Source organism: Diospyros lotus, chromosome 3, assembly GCF_014633365.1.
Source record: "Diospyros lotus cultivar Yz01 chromosome 3, ASM1463336v1, whole genome shotgun sequence".
NCBI classification, from domain to species: Eukaryota; Viridiplantae; Streptophyta; class Magnoliopsida; order Ericales; family Ebenaceae; genus Diospyros; species Diospyros lotus.
Window position 1 is genome coordinate 1352745 of NC_068340.1, and position 23844 is coordinate 1376588.

The window sequence follows — 23844 nt, forward strand, 5'->3', positions numbered from 1 at the left end:
GTTCACGAAAAATCAAAAAAGCTGACTCTTAGAGACAAAGACACAATGAGAGAAAAAACCCTTCCGTTTCAACTTTAAAAGATGAGTTTTGCACAGTTGGCCTCTACGTTGAGACGTCTGGACCACTCATTCATCCGTACTGACCACCTCATGTTCTTTTTGCTATTTCCTTATTTACCCTCTTTAATCGTAAACAAACACGCATCTATGCAAGAACACAATAAATGATGTCATAAATAATTATTCAAAATATATAATAATTATTACAAATATGTTTATTACCCACATTAATTTTATTAACAAAACTTATAAAGGGAACAACAATTTGCACCAATAATAACAATAATAATAATATAGCTTATTATGAATTTACCAAATTAAAAAGATTCACTTATCTCCTAAATAAATCAGATACATTGTATGTTCATTGAACCATCGAAGCAATCAAATAAGGCCCTATTTTGCAATTACGGCAACTTAGAACATGTGTATGAACAAAGCGACTAGGGGTATTATTGTACATTCAAGTTTGTCCATACGGCGGTGCTTTTGATGCCATGCCGTTATTTGCGCGTTCTCATCCAAAAGGCTTTAGTAATTCTGGTTCCTATTAAATGAGGGTTTTAATGGGTATTTTATCTTTTTGGGTGTAAAAATATATATTTTTAAATTTAACAAGAGAAAAATTGGTCATTAAAAGTATTAACAACGTGAAAAAAAGTACTATTATTAATATAAGTAGTGAGGTGCATAAGTCTCATCATTAAAATTAATAATAATAACAAATATTTCTGTCACTATAATAATGTATATGGTTGTTGAAAATAATATTACGGATAGATATTTTCATCATTATTATAATATTTATCGGCCATTAAACATAATATCAATGATAGATATTTTCGTCGTTATTGTAATATTTACTGATCATTAAATATAATATTAACAATGAATATTCTCGTCTTTATTGTAATATTTATTAGTCACTAAACATAATATCAACGATAAATATTCTCATCATTATTACAATATTTACCAGTTACTAAATATAATCTAAACGATGAATTGTCTCGTTGTTATAACTATATTTACCAGTCACTAAACATAATATCAGCAATAAATATTTTCATCGTTATATCTATATATATTTATCTATTATTATTACTATTATTACAATTCCAATGGCTATTTTTACTATTATATAAGAATTTATTTTGTACCTATTAATTTTGGCAATAGAGATACTAATTATAAAAATGTGATTCTCAATTAATTTAGTAAAAACAAGATATATATTTGGCAAAATCCAATCATTGACATTGATTATGTACTAAATAAAATCATCTTAAGGGCTTCCATACGCTCCACAATCATAAAAAAAATGAGAAAAAAGAATTATTAGTTTCATGCTATCCTAATATCTCCTTATAATCAAAATAAAAAAATTATTACAAATGTCACTAGAATTCACGTACTAGTCACAACCAATACCAAATGTTCTTTGCTTGACTTATATCTTCAAGTACCTACAAATTGTGAAGAGAAAAAATCATATTACTCTGTCATCCTCCAAAATAGCAATACTAAATTTCTAACACTATATCTACTTAATAAAAACTTCATAAAAACATGAATACATTAATCTCATAATTAACACTATCTCTACTCAATAAACAATATTATTAGCAATTAATTAGATTCACCATGAATCTCATCTAAGAGATTTAAGAATATAATACATATTTAATAAAAAGTTAACAAAAAACTTTCATATGGTTTAACTTTAAATATTATCCTGCAAAAATTTAAACCATTTAGTAAAATAGAATAAAAACTTTAGGATCAAAAGTAATCATATATCTAAAAATAGTCTTACATCATAAAGTCATGAAAAAATAAATAAATCCCCACAAAACTATGAAGTGAATAAAACCTCATGAACACCATCGTCAAAAATAAATAGGAAAAATTCACTTGAAACATTTGAATTTTGTTACATGAAATATTCAACCTTTCCCAATATCTCTTCAAACTCTATAGGGCACCTAAATATAATATATCTATGCTTATATTTAGTCCTTTAATATATTTAAAAATATTTTTTTCCAAGTCAGCGGAGGGCGGCCTGAAATGGTAGGGACCTAAGGCCATGCTGGGTCGCATCCAGGGGGGTGTGGCCTTGCACGCACAGTGCCGAGCCAAGTAGGAAACTGATCAGGCCAGACTGTTTGATGTCTCTAGGGATGAGGGAGATAATGCTGACTTCAGTTGAGATAGTACATGAAAAAAAAACAAAGATGCAAATGGAAACACTAAAACTAATTAAGGCAAGTGATGGAATTATAGAATAAGAGCAAGAAACCCAAATCAACCATAGCATCTAGAATATCGTAGCTGATCCAGGACGCCCTGTGGGTATCGCGCCAAGTGTTCCAGCTTCATTTTGGCTACAAAACCCACCAAAGCAAGTGTTTGATTTCCTCCGAAATTGGGACTCTCCAACTGTGGTAAGTGAAACTTCGAAGTTTATGTCTTGATTTTTATTAATAGCAGTGCAAATTACATTAATAATAACTTCAAAAAATGGCACTGAATTTGGGGGTGCTGAAAATCATTTTGTATTTGAAGTAATAAAGAATACTATATATATATATATATATTGATGATCTATTGGTTCATGCCATGCAATTTACAGTGGGATAGCATTTCTAATAATGGGGTGGGGTTCTGGAAATAGAAGACATCACCAACTGCCATGAAACGGGGAATAGCAAGTCAGTTTTTCAAACAACAGTAAGTCAAGGCATTTTCTTTCATATATATATATATATATATATATATATACTTGTATTCAATTTCACACTGCTAAACATATAATTGACTCAAATATATATGGAACTAATCCACCCTTGTTTGCAAATTATCTTAGTAGGGGCAATGAGCCGATGATAATACTTCCAAGAGACTTGAATTATTCATAGCTACTGGCTGCTTAATTGTTAATGCACTACCGGTGGGGTTGGGTTCAATGAGCATGATAATACTTCACTGTTGAGAGGGTCAAGAGTGCAGTAGGAGGCTCAAATGTTGGATTTGCACAGAAAGAGCTGCAGGTTTTGTCTAAATTAGGCAAAAGTCAACATATATACTTCACACTGCTCAGTGTATATACAAAAGTAGCAGCAGCAGAAGTTCTCTAACATAACTTTTACCAAACAATTTAGATATATGATTCCATTTTTCAATTCTATTTTTTAATCCTTACATAAATTTTTTTACTTCTCTTCATGAACTCCCATTCATTCTAATGGCAACTTCTCAGGTTAAATCACTGCCCAAATACGTATATATCCACATATGTATATACATATAATTGTTTGGGGGGGGGGGGGGTGAAAAGAAAACAATTACCTAATATACTAACAAGGGACAGAGTTGAAATATAACAGCTTGTGCACTGACACAATTGAAAAGAACCCAAAGAACAAACCCTCAAGATTGAAATAGTTATGCCGACAAAGACAATGAAGTAGAAGCAGATGAGATTGAGAGTAAAATGACAAAACTGGGGACATTGAAAAGGGACTTAATTTCAACCAAAACACAGTGCACAAAAACCAAATAAATAAAATTACAACTTGTTGGACCTTTGGTCGACATAGGCGACCAATCTAGAGGTGACGGCGGCGTTGGGCTAGAGACGGCTTCAACGGGAGTATGAGACTGGGAGATGAAGGCAATGGAGATTTAGGAATTTGGAAATTTGTCGAGGAAAAAAAGGGAGGGCATCTCCTGCCATTATTTTTGTTTTTTTTTTTTTTGAAATATTTAGTTGTTAAATAAAAAATAAAATAATTTATAATTATGATAATAATAATAATGAGGTTTCTTAATTAATAGTTAAAAATTTAAAAACCCTTTTTTTTTAGCATGAAAAGAGAGGTTTTCATGGCGATTTTGAGATGCACACGAAAAATCATGAATGATTGTTTGCTTGACTTCTAGAATTCACGAAAAATTAAAAGATGGTTTATTTTTAGAGACGAAAGTACAATAAGAGAGAATTTTTCTGTTTCAACTTTAGGAGATGAATTTTGCACAGTTAGTTTTTACATTGAAACGTCTGAACCACTCATTCATCTGCATTGACCACCTCATGTCCTTCCCCCTATTCCCTAATTTACCTTTTTTAGTCGTAAACAAACATGCATATGTGCAAGAACATAATAAATGATGTCAAAAATGATTATCCAAAATATATAATAATTATTACAAATATGTTTATCATCCACAAACATGTTTACAAATATTTATTCATAAGAAATTAAAAAAATAGTTTTGTGTAACTAAACATGACCCAAGATTTCAAAGATAGAAAATTAAAAAAATATTTTCTACAACTTAACAACAATTTTAATTTTAAATTTTATATTTATTTAAAAATCATATTCAAGTCTGCAAATTAAGAAAAAAAATATCCTACAAGGTCTAATTTTTTTTTTTTGGATGAAATAGGAAAGCAATCTTTTATTTTTTGGGTAATAATAACCAGTGTCCTGAAAACAATGATTAAAATATAATAAATGTATAATATTTTCAAATAAAATATATTTATTGGACCTTATTTTAAGCTTTAAAATAATTTATTAGTTGATAAAATGTTGCAAAAACATAATACATTTATCATTAACCAATATGAGTGTTCCCAAATAGAAATAATATGCAATTAATGCACAATGCCTCAGAATATTATACATTTACTGCATCTTATAATGCTTAGGGAAAAAAGACAAATGAAGATTGGAAGTTTGAATGTCAAAGTGAAGATTTTGAAAACTTTATCTGACATTTGTATATAGTTTTTTTTATAGTAAGAATGTTTTTCTTAAATTAATAGTTTAGATTCATTTTTTGTTGTGTTACCCATGAGATATGTCATATCATAAATTGTAGATATTTTGTGATTTTTTTAATGAAATTTTTATTTATAAAAAAAACTATTTCCATCATAGCAATAATTGAAATTATCTTTCTTTTGGATCTCCCATTTTTACAAAAAGAAAGAAGAAAAGAATTACACAATAATTATTAGTCGAGTTAAAAACCTAAAATCATTGGATGATAAATGATTTTCTCCATATAATGGAAATTGACTCCTTTTTATTATCTTTTAAAAATTATATTTAATTGTTAAAAAAGTTACAAATTAGTACAAATAATGACATGAGTAAATACATGTTCGATGATATTATTTCATAACGTAGTATATAAAATGACCTTGTTGCTTGCTTGTTACAATAGATTGTCTTGATTACAAAATATATAATTTAAAATGATACAACAATAATAACATTATTACAAGGGTAATTCTAACTATTGTCCCAGGTATACCTTATTATAAAACAAATAATTATGGTATAATAAAAATATTTTTCTAACAAAATACATTTATTTGTTGATTAAACATTAATTGTTTTCTCTTTACAAATTTTCAATGGATAATTGATTGAATTTTTTAAAATTTTTTTTTTAGAAAAACACTATAAAACGCTTATAACATATGCTAGAATATAGCCCGAGTAATCCCAAAGAGTACTAAACAAAAAAACACCTAAAATGCTCAAAACTGACTAATTCATAAAAGTTTAGGATTGCCAACCTACCTCAAATCATTCAGCTCATACTAAATATTTTTAAATAAATTAAAACTTATTTAGAATAAACCATATACATCGTAATCAAGATTGTTAAAATCGGGATTTTAAGTGGAATCAACAAAGAATCCATAAAATCGGATCGTAAAATCGTAAGATTTTAAAGATAATTAAAAATATCCTTTAATTTTTGTAAATATATGTTTATAATAATATAATTTTGTAGAAAATGAATTAATATTATTTAATAACTTGATTATTCCTTATTATAATTCAAAAAATGATACTTCCCAAATATAGCTCAAAAATTAGCAGGTTGGTATAGGCAATTTAGAGGTAAAATATAGGTAATTTAGAGATAAAATATAGCTTAAAATTCTTTAGAGGATACTTTCAATGTCTTCCATTAGATTTAGATTGTAATTTTTTCTTGATTTAACATTGATTAAATCAACTAATATCCCAATTTGGGGTTGGGTGGTTCATTAATTAATTACTTGTTTGTTTTGATTTACTTATGCAATCAATGTTAAATCAAGTAAAAATTATAATTTAAATCAAGTAAATTGGAACTTATGCAATTAATGTTAGATGCTATGTGACATTGAAATTTATGTAATCAATGTTAAATCAAGTTCTAATTTAGAGGCAAAATATAACAATTCATTGCATAAGTTCCAATGTCAGATGCTATGTGACATTGAAACGTTGGAAGCATCTTCTAAATTACAACTTAAATCAATAGAGGTCTTTGAATCGTAAAATCGTTTGGGGATCTCTGAAGCGTAAAATCGTAAAATCGTACATGTAAAATCGAGATTTTATAGAATTTTATTCCAAATTAGATTTTACATGGGATTTGAATCGTTTGAGGGTCTTCGAATCGTAAAATCGTAAGTGTAAAATCGGGATTTTAACAACAATGATCGTAATAAAATTAAGTTTGAAAGATGTTTGTATATAGTATATATAATAACTCCTGTGCTAATTAATTATGTGCATGTTTAGGATTATAATTTTTCTATCATTGTAGCAAATATATAACTAGTTATGAAATTCACTAGAAAAGTAAACAAACAGTTGTGTTGATTTTTCACCATGCATGCAGTTTCACTTGGCTATAGATAACTAAGTCATAATCTAAATTTTAACTGCATTAATTCGACCATATATCAAAACAACTTAGCTAGCAATGGTATAACAGCCTAAAACTAACCAGAAATTAAAACTTATGAACCAACTGCATGCATTTGTGTGTTAGGCCGCCACACCAACAACACACCTTTTGACTCACTGGATATGCATTTTAGCCAATCTTGTAAACTATACACATTAGTAGAAGCTCTAAATTAAGTTGAAGACCGAACTACAAAGATTGAACTAGCAGATACCACGCCAGTTTCCCAATCACATTATCCTTTCATTCATCAGTTCTCCCAGACTAACTAACTGGAACCTTCTATCTTTTAAGAAGGCTTAGAAAAATATTGAAAGACTTGAATTGTTATCCTCTTTTTCTTTTTTAAAAATTATTGAAAGACTTCAACTATTATCCTTTTTTCCCTATCTTTTAGGAAGACAAGAAAAATATTAAAAGACTTGAACTATCATACCTTCACGGAGGAGAGGAGTAAGTACTTGTATCCCATCATCTCATCTTCTTGTAGTGAGAATTGAAGAAATTATAATAAGGAAAAGTGACTCGCAGATGCCAAAACCATTGAGTCCCAACTTGCCATAGATAGCTTACTTGTTGACACTCGTAGGGTTCGGTTGGAGCCAAGATTAAACTCTTCAACTTGTAAGAAGCAAGACCTTCATAGATGCATCATCAACATGTATGTTTTTATCACTTGGATGTACCATGAACCCATGGTTAACCATTGCTTGTGAAAATAAAAGTAATCGTAACCAAATAAACAAAACTTACTACATATAATAGGAAAGCAAACATGCCTTCTCAATCATAGGCTTGTGAACAAATAGTGAGTCTCCCTCCAAATACTCGAACATGAGCATTCCACAAAAACTGAAAACTTCTGCCTCTTTACTAGATGAGTTCAGTGAAACTCTGTTCATTTATTGGGTAGTTGTGTGCATGAGACTCTATTGACTCCATGATTTGTTGCTTCCGATATATGCTACTAGTCTCCCTTAATTTGAAGACTCAGCATTGCTCTCCTTTCATGGCCTTCTAGTGAATTGGTAAGATAAAGTTAATAAGAAGCAATTGAAATATTTTATTACAGTTTCATCAGTTTTGAACTCTCTTTTAGTTCTAAGAAATTCTTTGATAGAAAGATTAGAAAGTTTGTTATATAACAACATACATGCATGATAACAGGAAATATGAAAAGATCAATAAGAAGAAGATAGTAATATACGTTGTCCAATAATGGAAAAATTCAAACAAGGAAGAAGAGGAGAAAATGTTAATGCCAAAGCACAAGTAGAAAATTGGACTCTGATAACTCGTATAGCATCATAAATATCAACTAGCAGACAGGTTAATGTTGATTGTACATGAATAAATAACCACTTATGACCATAGGCTAAAGCTTCACAAACTAAATATCAAGACAGTTAAAATATCAAAGTGAATATTTTTGCCTTCTTTTCATTGTTATCTTATACAAGAAGTTCTTACGTTTGTTTCTCAAAATACCAAATTTTCATTCTCAAACACCATATTCATAATTAGTTAATGACTTTATAGATAAAGATTTGAGATCATACACCACAATACGAGTCCGTACAAATAAGATTGACATCACTAACACTCTTTTTATTTAACATTTACTAGCATATTCGAACATTTTTAATAGTTTCTTTAAATTAAACAGAATGTTAAAAATATACAACTATATAGGCCAAAAAGTGGGAGATCAATGTTGGGTCCTATGCAAAGACAGCGGACTGACCTAGCACTTGGAAACTTAAGGGTGTGACAGTGAGGGGGGAAGTTGGGTCAGCCAAGATGAAGTATTAAGAGGAGATGGTTGTCTTCATTAAGGAAAGTGTCATATTTCTAGTTTGATGGATCCATCACTGCCTTCAGTATGTATAATTCATTATCAATTCGTCCTATTAGAAATTGACTGGGAGATGCCCATCTAATTAATGGCAGCTCGTCCAATAAAGTGAAGACTATTTGTCGTGCTAATGAATAAGGGCATCAAGAGCAAGTTAGCATACATCCATAATCCTTCAGAAATTGTCACTGTGACATGTCAGTGTCAAGAAGAGCTCATCAAATTTGACTTCCATAAACGGGCAGTATACATACAGTAGAATGCAGCATCATCCCTCTCTCTTTACAGGTACAGGCAAGTCAAAGCATTCATGAGGAACCATCTACCCCAATGCTCTCCCAAGATCCAACCCCCAATCCACCATTCCTTGTGCGTACCATCCCAAGTCTTCTAGAACTCGTCCCCACCTATTTCTGAAGGCAAAATCATTACATCTTTGCGAGGTTTAAGGACATTAAACAAGTTAGCATGCATGTGTCATCCTATTCTCTTTATGGATGAAGGGAAAACAAGGCATCTTTGAGGGCCTCTACCCAAATCTTCATTTCTGTACTTCCATGTTAGGTGAATTCGTCATTTCTTGAACACGTGTCAGTTTCCTAATGGCCCCTTTAAGAAATTGTGACTCTGATATGCTAGTGTCAAAAGGAGCTTGTCCAATCAGTTGAAGACAGTTGGTTGTCCAATTATATATATATAGCTGGCTAGCATTAAGTCAGTGTACATGACTAATCCCACTGTCCTTGTAGTTCAAGTCAAGACCAGGCATCTTTTAGGGACCTTCTGTCCTAATGTTGTCTTCATTTCATAACTCATAGGTTTAAAACACTCATCATAATTGGCTTGAACACGTGTTAATTTTTAATGACGGCTTTAAGGATTGTGATCGTGACATTCTAGTGTCAAAATGAGTTTGTCCAATCAAGTGAAGACAACTGGCTTCCAATCATAGGTAGCTAGCTATGGTGATTTACTTGCACTGCAAGATACATGCCAGTCCTTCTCTTCTTACAGGTTAAGGCAAGTGAAAGCATCCTTTGAGGAACCATCTTCCCCAATGTACGTACTCACAAAATCACAATCCGCCATGCCTTGTTGGTCCCATGCCAGGTCATTCTATCATTGGGAGATTTTAAGGCTTATGGAGATATGATTTGTGAGAAGCATACTCGGAAAAAATATGTATTTATTACGTAAACAAGAAGTAGTCTTTTAGAATTCTAATTATTCTATCTATCACAAGCTTAGTGCCATCATATCGTCACTCAATGGGCATACCATCACTTGATATAAATGATTGTTTAGCATAGAACAATTATCAAGCTTCCCTTTTAGAACACAGAGCAATAAGAAAATTTATATTTTTATGATGGGCTAATCATGAAAATAACCTAATTCCATTCGAGAATTTGTAATTTTATTTAATTTTGATAATTAAATCTAATTTTACTCAATATATTGAGTGGAAGTTACAATTTTTTATCTTTTATTTATTTATGTGCACATATGAATTCTACAAATATTATTATTATATAACAGTTAGCATATCAAGTCAGCATTAATACATTATTTCAAAATCAAATTTTTTATATATTGAATAAAATTGTACCCAATTAAACTAACTTAGACCTAATTACTAAAATTAAAAAAATTAAATAAAATTACAAATTCACTAAAAAAAATAAATTATTTTCATGATTACCCCGTTTATAATTTGCTACTCTCACTTGTCACATGCATCTTAGTATATGCTAGCCAGGGTCGGCCCTGGGCATAGGCTGCCTAGGCAGCAGCCTAGAGCCCATGCCCATTTTCAGCCAGGAGAGGGGCCCATGCCCATTTTAATTTTTAAATTTTAAATTAATTAATAAAATAAAATTAATTAAAAATAATAAATTTAAAAATAAAAGAGATGTTAGGGCCATGCCTATTTTAAACCATTGTAAATTTTTAATTAATTTCAATCTCTCATATTTCTTTTATCAATAATTAATCCCATGAGTATCAATATAATTTTTAATTAATTTCAATTTATCACATTTCTTTATTTATAGTCAATTATATTCTTATGCGTCTGGTAGTAGCACCCATCCCCTCACAACTATTCCATGCATTTTTAATTAATCTCAATCTCCACCTTATATGATTATATCACAATTATTTTCATGCATCTGGCAATAGTCACGACCTTATCGTCTTCCTTAGTTTCACTCATTCTCAATTTTTTATCCATCTATTATCACTACATCTGCCATCAATTTGCACAGGTGTAAGTCCTCAATCCAATTGATTTCATAATTATGTATTCTCTTTTGTGATTCCATTTTCGTCCTCATTATCTCGTTGTGTAATTTATCAGTTATGTCTTTTGATTTTTTTATTAGTCCTTAAATTACTAATTAATTTTGTGTTTATATTTCAATATTTGTGATCTCTCTCTTATTAGTGAATTTATACTAATGGATTGACGATTATGTCTATTGAAAAACATATGTTAGAACAAATTAATTATAATAATTTAATTATTAAATTTTCATCTAAAACTACTAAAAAATAAATTTAAAGTGAAATATTGTGAATTTTATATAATAATTTTTTTATTTATATTAATTTTATTTTTAAATATAATCGTAAAGGGCCCCGTAAAAAATTTAGCTTAGGACCCTATAATCTCAGGGCCGACCCTGATGTTAGCTTATACCCTTTGTCATTGTGCATGCCACCATTTTAATCTAATGACCTCAAACTTGTTCTCAAGTTAACTTTTGGTATGAGGTACAATAATTTTACTCAAATTAGTAGAATCTAAAAACATCTTAATTGTCTGTACCTTTGAAGTAATTAATAATTATAATCTTCATAATATAATGAAGAAAAATTGATAAAAAAATAAATTATTTTGTTATTTTTTACTAGAGAGCTAAACAAAAATGATATCTTTTGTCTAATTCAATGCCTATCTTGGAAAATTTTTATCCACAGTAAATGTCAAACTGTAAGCCAATTGCGACATAATTACTAATATTGAATAATTTCGAGAAATCAACCAAAGTTTAAATTATTATCTAGGGCACGGCTTAGAGGCGACAAATTTTAGATATTGAGAATCTTATTAATTTAATATGCAAAAATAATACCACTATAATAACCATTAATAGTTGTACAGCTAACTAACGAAAGACTAAGAGTCAATTAATGACTTAATATTAATAAAGAATGAAACTCCAAATACAAAATAAATCTATAACTCAAGGAGAATTAGATAAGGTGAAAACAATCAATGAAACTAATTAAGATTTTTAAGTGATGGAATGTAAAGAAGAATTAATGGCTCACCTAACCCTAGAAGGCACCCTCCAAGAGGTCGTCATATAACTGTATCTGTATGTTAGGCAATGAAGGAAAATAATATTGCAGAATTGAATGAGAGGAAACCATGGTCAAATAGTTTTATTAATTGATGATAAATATATCATATTTTAAATTATTTAATTAATTAACAGAAGTGTTTAAATATATCATGTTCGGGCATTCAATGTGTATTATGTTTTGAATTATTTAAATAATATATATCTGTTTTAAATCATTTAATGGGTATCATATTTTCAGACATTCAATACGTATCTTATTTTCAAACATTCAACATTCAAATAATTTTATTAATTAATAATAAATGTATTATATTCTGAACAATTTAATGAATTAATAAAATTATTTAAATATTAAAAATAAAATACAATAAATATATTTTATCTAAAAATACTACGTATTTATTAGTATTTAACTATTATTCTTTAAATATAATTATTATCATTACCCATTAATAATAATTTATTAATTAAAATAATATTTAAATACTTAAGTGACACATTAATATGTACATTTTATTAAAAATAACATAATTAAATTTTGAAATAGCATTATTGTATGTTAATGATCTATGGATGGTCAAATCTATATTTTTATTCTTGTACTTTTATGTTTTTTTCATATGATCACTTGAATTTTTTATTGTTTTGATACGGTTATAAATCTATAGTTTTAAATTAATTTAATTCTTATATTTTAATTTTTTTATGTAAATTTAAATTTTTTATTATTTTAATTACACTATATGAATTATATTTTTAAGTCAATTTAATATAAATAGAATGTAACGCATATTTTATTATTTTATTTTATTTTTTTATATATAAAAATATATAAATTAAATTAACTCAATAATAAAGTCGAATGATATAATAGAAATAATAGAAAAATTAGATTGTCACAATAAAAATATAGGAATTAAATTAAATTTAAAAATATAATTAAAATAATAAAAAATTATAAAAAATATGAGATAAAAATATAATTTCCACCGTCGATTCTATAACTTATTAAAATAATATATTAGAACCAAAACATCCACACGAGGCAATTAATAATTAATAATTTCAAATATATTTAATTATTATTATTTGGCAGTCGAAGTTTGCTTTAGCTCTGATTGGTCGAAAAGAAAGTGGGGCCCATCTGTGGCGAATCGTCCGACGGCGACGCAGACGATAGGTTTTAGGATAGCGAGACGCAAACGAGCAGTTCCCTCAGACTTTGTCAATCTACGACGGCCAGCGCCGTGAGAGAGAGGCACTTTCATGGCGATTTCGAGTTCTCTATCCCATCTACGGCCAATCGATGCTACATCCACCTACTAGTCCTACTTGTCGGTAACTCATCCCTCTCTTCGTTGGAAACCCTAATTTGTAGTTAACACACGACTCGATCGCCTCTCAGAAGCTCTGCCGGCTTGCCATGCGACTCTGGTTCTCCTCCAACCCCCTCTCGAGAGAGGACACCTCGTTGGATCAAGATCAACACTGTTGCGCTTCGTTTCAAGCCGGTTATTGTAGGTTCGCCGATGGCCGCCGAGACTCACTACCCTAGCTCCAAGGTCGTCCTCTGCAATGCCGGTGCCGGTGCCGCCGCTGGTACGTTTTCGCTATCCCTGTGGTCCCTGAGAATTTGAACAGAGAAAAACACGAAATTGAGACGAGATCTCTGGCATTCTGTTCTGTGTTTATCTAGTCATCGTGGTCAGGGGGTTGGAGGAAGCCTGCTTGAGCGTTAGACGTCTCTCTTCTTTTGTAGTCTTAACCTACGGATTTGTTGAATTCTCAACCTTGACCTTTTCTTTGTCGAAGTTTGATAGTAATGGAGTGAATATTAGTTGCATTTTTGGTTGTGATTTGATTTAACTTGAGTGGTGCTTGCAAAGGATTCATTACTTCGACCTGGGAATTACCTGTGCAGGAGTTATTGCTGCGACGTTTGTGTGCCCTTTAGATGTTATCAAGACTAGGTTTCAGGTTCATGGGCTTTCCGCCCTTAGTGGTGGTGCTGTTAAAGGTAACCTTTTTTACAACATCTTTTGTTTGCTTACAAACATTTTTTTTCAGAATTCAAGTGGTATTTTTCAAGTGTGTAAGGTGAAATTTGTTGCCTGTAAGTTTTTCTGTACAATTTGCGGAGGTTGTGGCATGAAGCTAAGTTCTTCATTTTACCAGGTAGTATCATAGTTGGGAGTTTGGAACGAATATTCCAAAAGGAGGGATTGCGTGGTATGTACCGTGGTCTCACACCCACTGTGCTGGCATTACTTCCAAACTGGGCGGTCAGTTTACCCCATCATAATTATGTTTTTCATCCATGCTTTGGTGGTAATGATTGTTAGTCTGTCAGCTATCAAATTAGTTTATTATGTGATATATTCCATTTCTCCAGAGATGGACTTTGGCTAGCTGTATTTTGGTTTTTAATGAATTACAATGCATTTAGATTCCCTATACCCTTTGCTGATGACCTATGAAAATATTTTTGGCATAGGAGAATGATTATTTGTCAGTATTCAGTCATTAAGCGAAGTCATCTCAGAATTCCTTTCCTTCTGGGCATTGCATTTGATTACTGGCATATTATGGATCTGTTATGAACTTGCAAATGTGTTAGCAGCAGGGACTAGTGAATTTCTGAATCATTGACATCTTCTTAGAGCTCTTAAACCCTCTCAGGCATAACTGTTTCATTGGCATAATGGCACGCGTGTTTTGTTTCAAAAAAAAAAGAAAAGAAAAGAAAAAGAAAAACAACATATTTTACAACAAAATTGACTTCATTTTCTACCACTATCTAAGACTTCAGCTTACTCCTATCTTTGACATGTCAATATCTCCTGGTTTGTGTTTAATTGTTGTTGAAGTATCAAAAGTTGTTGCAAGAGATGACAATGGGCACTGTAAACTTTATTAGACAACTAAGTAGGGCTTATTTACATTAAAACTGAGCACATGTGTGGTTTATAGTTTTATCCTTATATTGTGTACCTTAAGGCTCAAGTACATAAATAACTTACCATCACTCCCTGTTAAGTTGGAGTAACATGTTATATGTTCCAAACTTGTTTGATAAAACCTCACTCTTAACTACTTTACAATATGTCTTTCTCTAGTCTCTAGTACCTCCCGAAGTTTTAGTTAACAAATCCGTAAGTTGGTGTTTGGACTCTGCATGAGTCATCTCGATTACATTTTGTACCACCTTTTTCCCACATGAAGTGATAATCAATCACCATATGTCTAGTCCTGTAATGAAACAAAAAAGCAATGCAAGCTGTTGCCTAGTAACTACATGTTAATTCAATCAATTGTAAATGCTGAACTCCAAACCTTTTGAGAATATGTTTTAACCATATCAGCTCACTTGTGCTTTTTCCAAAGCTCTATACTTAGATTATTTCTTACCCTTTCAGGATACCAAATTGTCTCTAGCAAAGATAGAATAGCCTGAAGTAGATTTCCTGTCTGGTGGGGTTACTTTTTCAATCTGTATTTGTGCATCCCTAAATCAGTGTATGACCTTGATCTTCATATAGTATAATAGTAGACATAACCTAGGCACTCCCTTAATATGTCTCAAAATTTGAATTATGCATCCCGATAACTTGTCAGTAGAGAATTTAAGAATCGATGGCAACGCTTACAGTGAAAGATACATTTGGTGTGGTAACAGTCAAATAATTTAATTTCCCAAAATAATTGCAATTATCGACTTTGTGATGCGGTCATCGATCAAGAGCTGGTCCAAGGCCGACCCAGTCCAAACCGAAACAATAACTGACCAAAACAGTATTGCTACAGTAGTGCTGGAATAGTAACGCTACAGTAGAACTCCATAAATGTTTAGGATTTTAGATTTTTTAGGATTTTTACTTCTATTCTACTTCATATGTTTTAGGATTTTAATTCTTGTTGAGTTTGCCTAGAGTTTGATGCAGTAGAAGATCAGTAAATGTTGAAGTCTATTGGCTGGAAGTTTAGATCAATTAGGGCTTTAAATATAAGTGTAATTACTTTGTAATTTTGGGGGCCTAATTGTAATATTCCCATAGTAAGTTAGTTATCTTGGGATACTCGCCCTTTCTATAAATAAGAGTGCGAGGTAGGCAGTCGATTATCAATATGAGAGAGCTTCTGATTTTGTCTATGGTCGAGTGAGGAGTTTTCGTTCTTGAGGAAGAGAAAGGCAGTTTGAGTCTTGTGTATTTCTCGGGAGAATGTGTGTTTGTACTCGAGGATATAGATGAGTGTTTAGAAGCTTGGTGTACTGATCATCTTCATCCTAATAAATGTTGCTTGGTGTGGGTGTTGATTGCTGGATGTAGGTTTGCCAAAGGCATTCCGAACCAGGATAAATCTTGGCTCTTTTCGGTTTGTTTTTATCTTTCTATATTTCTATGTCATTTCTGTTTTGCTTTGATTCTTTAATTCGGTTTTCTGTTTCTGCGAGTTTCTAAGAATTTGAGAAAGAATTCTCTTTGGTTGGCTTCGGTTAAACAGTCCTAAATTTCAACAATTCTATTTCATATTTGATTAGAGTTTTATTGTTAGGATTCTAGTTAGATTTTGTTTACCAATATTAGATAGATTTGGATTAATCAAACACTATAAATATGCCTAGAACCTAGAGTTTGTAATAAGTTTTTCTCAATACAAATTTCGGCAACCTATTTGGGTTTTCTTAGCAAAACAGTCTTGTTTTTGCGTTTTCTTGAAAGCCAAGCTTCGACTATTGAAGTTTGTTCTTTCAAGAGTTTATTTTGGTGTGTTTTTTTCACACATGCACTAAACGCTACGTCAGGTGGTATCAAAACGGTTAATCAACCAATTAGATGACTAATCTTGAAGGTAATGATAGCAATCAGCTTCGTGACGGTGATCAGGGGTTGTCTGCGGTTCGGAGAGTAATTGAAAAACAGTGGGAAGTAACTCGTACTACCATCCAACAACAATTGGAGCAAATCAACAACTAATTAAGCGTCTTACTACGAGTTGATGATGACATAAACCTGAATAATGGGATGAATCAAGCCGAAGCGGGAAGACCACCCATTAATCATGTCTTTGTTAATTCTAGAAGACTAGTGATTGGAGATAGCTATGAAGAGGATGATCTTGGTCGAGCAATAGCTAACCTTGGTGGTAGAGGGGTTAGGAGGAATGCGCATCAGCATAACCATTTGGGCAACACTGAGTATAAACTAAAGGTCGATATTCCTACCTTTAATGGAGATCTTGATATTGAGGGGTTCTTGGATTGGATCACTGAGGTTGACCAATTTTTCGAATACATAGAGATTCTAGATGAACGACAAGTAAAGTTAGTGGCTTACAGATTAAAGGCCGATGCATCTGTTTGGTGGGAGCGATTGAGAGAGACGAGATTGAGGGAAGGCCGACAGCCAGTTCAGACATGGAGGCGAATTAAACAGTTGTTAAGAGGTAGGTTTTTACCCCTTGACTATGAACAATACATGTTTGAAGCTTATCAAAGATGTGCATAGGGAATGAAGAGTGTGAATGAATATACCTCGAGTTTCTGAGATTGGTGGAGAGAAACCAATTGTCAGAAAGTGACAATCAACAAACAGCTCGTTACTTGAATGGATTGAAGCCTGCTATTTGTGATAAAATTGGGGTTCAAATGTTCTGAGTGTGCAAGAAGCAAGGAACTTAGCTTTATAAGTTGAGTTAATGTTGAGCGAGAGAGCTCGTAATGACAACTATCACTGGAATAGTGGGAATGAAAATAAATAAGCAGCTTTTGATAGAGACAAGTCAGTTCAGGGAGCACAACCCTCCAATCCACCTCATACAGTCAACCCTAATAAGGTTACAACGGCCGGAATCATTCGAGGTACTACTTCTAATCTTCCAAAATCCTTTAATCCTTATGCAAAACCTATTCTTTTAAAGTATTTCAAGTGCAATGAGGTTGCGCATCGATCTAGTGATTGCCCAAGGAGGAAAACAGTTAACATTGTAGAAAAGGAGGAGGAAGATGTTGCTAAAGAGGAAGTATGTTTCGAGCCTGATGGGGAGGATGACGAAGAAAAGTATGGACATGGAGGGTGTACATGTGTAGTGATGAAGTTAATGCTATCTCCAAAGAATGAAGATACTATTCAGAGGCATAAGCTTTTCCGCACGAGGTGTATGATGAAAGGAAAGATTTTTGAGTTGATCATTGATAGTGAAAGCTAGGAGAACATTATAGGAAGAGATGTGGTGGAAAAGTTGTAGTTGACCCCTGAAAAGCATCCAAACCCTTACATGATTGGATGAATTAAAGAAGTTAGTGACATACATGCGGATGAACGCTGCAGGGTGCCTTTCTCTATTGGTAAGTACACTGTACACTGACGAAGTCTATTGTGATATTGTTGATATGGATGCTTGCCATATTTTATTTGGGAGGCCTTGGCAATTTGATGTGGATGTTAAGCACTTGGGTAGGAAGAACTCATATCAGCTTGAGAAAGAGGATGTGCGTTATACTTTATTACCCATAGTGGAAAAGAACCAAACCAAAGCTTCTAAAGTGGAGGGGCGGAATTTTCTTACCATTACACAGAAGCACACTGAGTTTGTGAGGGAATGTAGGGATACCTGAGAGGTTCACTTGTTGGTTGTGAAGGGAGAAAGCGTGAGTGAGCCACTGAAGGTAAATCAAATTCCAATGGAGGGGCAGGGATTGTTGGAGGAATTTCCTAGTGTGGTTCCTAAGAAGTTGCCTAATGAGCTATCTCCTATGAGGGATTTTCAACACCACATTGACTTGATTCCTAATGCTAGCTTGCCTAACCTACCACACTACAAGATGAGTCCTAGGGAGAATGAGATTTTGCGTGAGCAAGTAGAGGAATTATTGAGAAAATGACACATTCAAACTAGCATGAGTCCATGTGCAGTGCCAGCATTATTGACACCAAAAAAATATGGGAGTTGGAGGATGTGTGTTGACAACAGAACCATCAACAAGATTACTATTGGGTACAAGTTTCTAATTTCTAGGCTCAACGACATGCTTGATCAACTTGATGGGGCTGTGGTCTTTACCAAAATTAATCTCAAAAGTGGTTATCATCAAATTAGAATTCAACATGGAGATGAGTGGAAGACAGTTTTCAAGACGAGAGATGGGTTGTTTGAGTTGTTAGTTATGTCCTTTGGACTAACCAATGAGCCGAGCACTTTTATGTGACTAATGAATCAAGTACTACGTCCTTTCATTGGTAAATTCGTTGTGGTGTATTTTGATGATATTTTGATATACAATAAGTCTATTGATGAGCATGTGGGGCATATTCAAGAGGTGTTGAGTGTATTAAGGAAAAACAAACTTTATGCTAATTTGAAGAAGTGTATTTTTATGAGTGAGAGCTTGTTGTTCTTGGGCTTTGTTATAAGCAAAGAGGGCATAAAGATAGATGAGGAAAAAGTGCGAGCTATTAGAGAGTGGCCAACCCCTAAAAATGTCAGTGATGTGTGGAGTTTTCATGGGTTAGCAACTTTTTATAGGCGATTTATCAAACACTTTAGTGGTATTGTGGCTCCAATTGTTGAGTGTTTAAAGAAAGGGAAGTTCCATTGGGGTGAAGAACAAGAGCAAAGTTTCGCCTTGATAAAAGAGAAGTTATGTATCGCTTCTGTCTTAGCTTTGCCAAGCTTTGATAAATTGTTTGAGGTTGAGTGTGATGCGAGTGGAGTGGGTATATGTGCTGTGTTTCATTCATTTAATTCAAGCATAATACTCTCCTTATACAATTGGCTTTTTTCTAGACATAGCTAACTGCTTAACTAATTTCTAACAGCACCTATATGCTCCTAATAAATAGCCAAATATCCCTAACAAACTATTATACCCTATTACAATAATGCCCTTTTTATTGCTCCTAAGGTCATGGTAATTTCCCCACCTTGAACGATTTCTTGTCCCCAAGTAACTTATTACAATCGAGCTATTGTTTCTTCATCCAATGCCCGCTTTCTTTATCTGTTTAATTCCTCTTTCTTTCTTTCTCCTTCTAGGCCTCTTCTTCTTCATTCTTAGGTTTTCAAGATCAATTCCAAGTATAAATTGGCACATAATTTCAATAGGGAAAACTTCATCAAGTTCCAACTCAATACAACCACCCCCCAGTAATAGCTATCCAATCAAGCTTGGTCTCCAATCTATGGACATGATCAACCACTTCTGGATTGACATAGCTAGTAGCTAAACCTTGGAGTCCAATAGAAGGACTATCCATGTTCGTAATTTTTGTTAGTACTTCATTACTGTCCAATACAAGTAAGGAGAGCAGATCTATAGCCATAGTTGCTGTTATTGTATCCCCATTCAACCCACAACCATGCTCTACTACAAAAACATCAACAACAGCCTTGAAATGCAGCAATGGAGGATTGTAGACTTGCCTTGAATACTCATACCAAGGCTTTTTGTGAGCATTAACATTAGGAGCTGCTGCCACTTCAATTCGATTTCTCAACCACTGACACCTGGCCTCCAACTTGACCTTCTTCCCTAACATGATTTATAGCTAGATTAGGCTATGCATCACCAGAATCATCAGCTTCTTGTTCTTGTAAAGTGTGGCCAACCCCAATCTCCTCATGTACTTGGTGAAGAGGCTTTTCTAGCTCATTCTTCTACTGTTTCTAGAGATCAATAGCATCAAGTGTCTCAGCACTAGTAAGAGTGCTTGAGAGGCTGCCAACTGATTGAGTGCCATCCTTCAATTCCTTTTCCTCACTCTCTTCTTCCACCTCCTCTTCTCCTTCTTCCTTCAAGTTGGACTGATCTTGTTACAGAACCCCAAAAACATCACCCTTGAGAACTTCTTTTCCAAAGCAATCGATGTGTTCCTTTAATTCTCCTTTTGCATATGTTGTCCTATCCACCTGATTGTTACCGATTCTCTTTGGATAATGCCATTCACCACTAATACCATTTCCGGTATTGTAGTTATCCTTCTTATCATTGTTGCTGAAATCAAAATACTTTTTTTTTTCCCCAAAATCTAAAGTAAGCAATGAATTGCTCTTCTATAGTCTTGACTTCTCCTTCGGCTGCTCCATTTAAGGAAGTCCTTTTTATTAAAACTTCCATGATAATTCTCAAACAATTCTACAGGGAAACTGTAATGATACCTCTTGGTTAGTATCATCACAAATTCCTGCAATTGCTCGTGTATCATACGATCGAATTCATTGCTTGTATCATGTACCACACTTCTTGTTTCTTTGTCCAAATGGTTGATTTCATTCTCAAACTTCTTTTCCATCGCTCTTCAATAGCCAAATTTGAATCAGGAGCAAGTGAAGTCGATGGTCACAGAACAAGCAAAATCTACTTTGGAACTGGCTTCTATGAGTTGGCAGAATTTCGCTAGTAGCTATCGATCTAGATCACAGTCAGAATTCGCCTAGCTCTGCTTGTTGTCGAGATAGCTAGATTAGAGTCGCCTCTGAGATTGCTCTAGGAGTTGTCGAAATCATAGCCAAGAAGCATGGGCCAATGGATTGTAGTGACTGAACCTAGATCAGCTCCAATTTTGCCTTCAATACTCGCCTAATCCAATTGCTCAGTTGCACCTCCAAAATCCAAACCTAACCATTAAGAAACTATCAGAATTGCAATCAGAATCAGCATACCTTCTTCACCTTCAAAATTTGTACAAGAGCTCGCTGCTAAGATCACCTAGCTCATCTTGTTTGAAAATAGTCAGAATTCACCGATGATCTATTGTGACCTATCGCGATGATCGCAATTGCTATCTGATTCCCGACCCAATTGATCTGTCCTGCTGAAATTGCCACAACGCCTCTAAAAGCGATTCTATACCTCGCCTTCAACAACCTAATCTGGCCTCCGAGATTCACTCGCTCTGCTTCACCTTCAAATATGAACGAGAGGTGATCGAAATTACTATATCGCTAAAGTCGTCTGGCCTTGTTTCACTGCCGCAATCGTTGGAATTCTCAACTTCTTGTGATCTAATCGGCTTAGTTTGGCCTCTTACAAGGCGCCTCTGTAACAGAATGAAAAATAGAACGAAAGACAGGAGGTTCGAAGAAATAGCACCTCGTCCAATTTGATTAAAAGAAATGATTCTCCACACCTTACAATAGAAAGGCTATGAAATATATATAGCCTTGACTACTATGCTTAGCTCTCATAACTAATTAATAATCCTCTACAACCAGAACTACAGTCAAATAATATAACTTGTTAACCTTGATCTCACCCTTATATGATCACTCAAAACACTCAAACGAAATCTCACCTTGATTCGCAAATGACCAGCAATCAAAAAACAAATCAAGAATCAATCAAGAACACACAACACACGAGAATTTACCTTGGTTCGGTCTTAATGAAGACCTACATCCAGCTTGGCTTTCGCCCCTACTTTCTCCACTATCTTGAATGTTAATACAAGATTACAAAGCACTCAAACTCAACTTTCACCTAGCCCAAAAACCTGAAAGCTATATAAAGTTGATTCAAGAAAGATATTCCCTCTTCCTCACTGTTCAATCTTATCCCAAGACAGTCCACTAATTCGAGAAAGAAAAGCCACACACAAAAGCCTTCCCCTTCGCCTCTATATATAAGAAACTAAAAGGAGAAAAGCCCCCTGACCGACTGCCCAAAAATGGCAGTTACAACCAACTCGATCAGCCCTAGAAAAATAATAAAATCCTTCTAGAAATACAGCAGAAACATTACATGAAAATATCCCTACTATTACAAGCCCTAATCTAGAACAAATGCTTTAACACAACTAATCAAATACAACACAGCATAATACAAGATACAAAAGATAGAAAGAATAAGACTACAAATTAGCTGTCTCATTCTCTCCAACAGCCTCACTTTGCGACGCCTTTCAATTCGGAATCACCTGGCCTGCTCGTTTGCAATTTCTGACCAACACTTGTTGAATTTCACAACCGAGGGTCAACTGCTAGCTTCGTCTTCAAGACTTCAACACACTTCTGGAATTCTCAAGCTAAGAGCCACTCCTTCGTCAGACTCACGGGAAGATGAATTCACCTACCAAATTGAATACAGACCACCGATCGCTTGTGGAATTAGCTTCGTTGCATTGCAGCTATAAATCGTCCATCATGCTTTTGTTGCACCACTTTGATCTACCTTCACATTCGGAATCGCGACTGCCTACCTGCCGTCAATCACCTCCATGCATCGGAATCTAATTCTGAAAATCAATGGCCGAGAATTAATCCTCAGTCGAGAGACCCACCCAAACTTGCTGAAGTTCTTAAACTCGCCGAGTTCGTTGAATCACCATACCCTAGATTATAATGACTGAAATTGATTGCACTAGCCTTCAAATTGAATCAGAACCACATCCAATGATTGACTGCCCTGATACCATTTGTCACATTCTTAGGGTTAGCTAGGATTGTGATAGGAATTAGGAGAGAAATTAGAATTGAAGGAAAGGGGAAATCAATAGAAAGAGGAAGAGATTAAGAGAAAGGGGGGAGAAACAAGAGGGAGATTGGAGAGAAATCTTAAGAGAGAGAAATGAGAGTTTCATTCATTTAATTCAAGCATAATACTCTCCTCTTACAATTGGCCTTTTTATAGGCATAGCTAGCTGCTTAACTAATTTCTAACAGCACCCATGTGCTCATAACAAACAGCCAAATATTCCTAATAAACTATTATACCCTATTACAATAATGCCTCTTTTATTGCTCCTAGGGTCATGACAGAAAAACACAATTCTTGTTACTACTATGAGTTTT

General features: G+C 33.4%; 1 protein-coding gene across 1 annotated transcript in view; it reads left to right on the forward strand.

Moving 5' to 3' along the window:
• Positions 1–13256: 13256 nt before the first annotated feature.
• Positions 13257–23844, forward strand: part of LOC127797301 (nicotinamide adenine dinucleotide transporter 1, chloroplastic) — a 29968-nt gene continuing 19380 nt past the window's right edge. Inside the window, exons 1-3 of the mRNA XM_052330092.1 lie at positions 13257–13656; positions 13979–14074; positions 14233–14339. Coding sequence (XP_052186052.1) covers positions 13587–13656; positions 13979–14074; positions 14233–14339 — 273 coding nt within the window. The 5' untranslated portion in view covers positions 13257–13586. The remainder of the gene's footprint in view (positions 13657–13978; positions 14075–14232; positions 14340–23844) is intronic.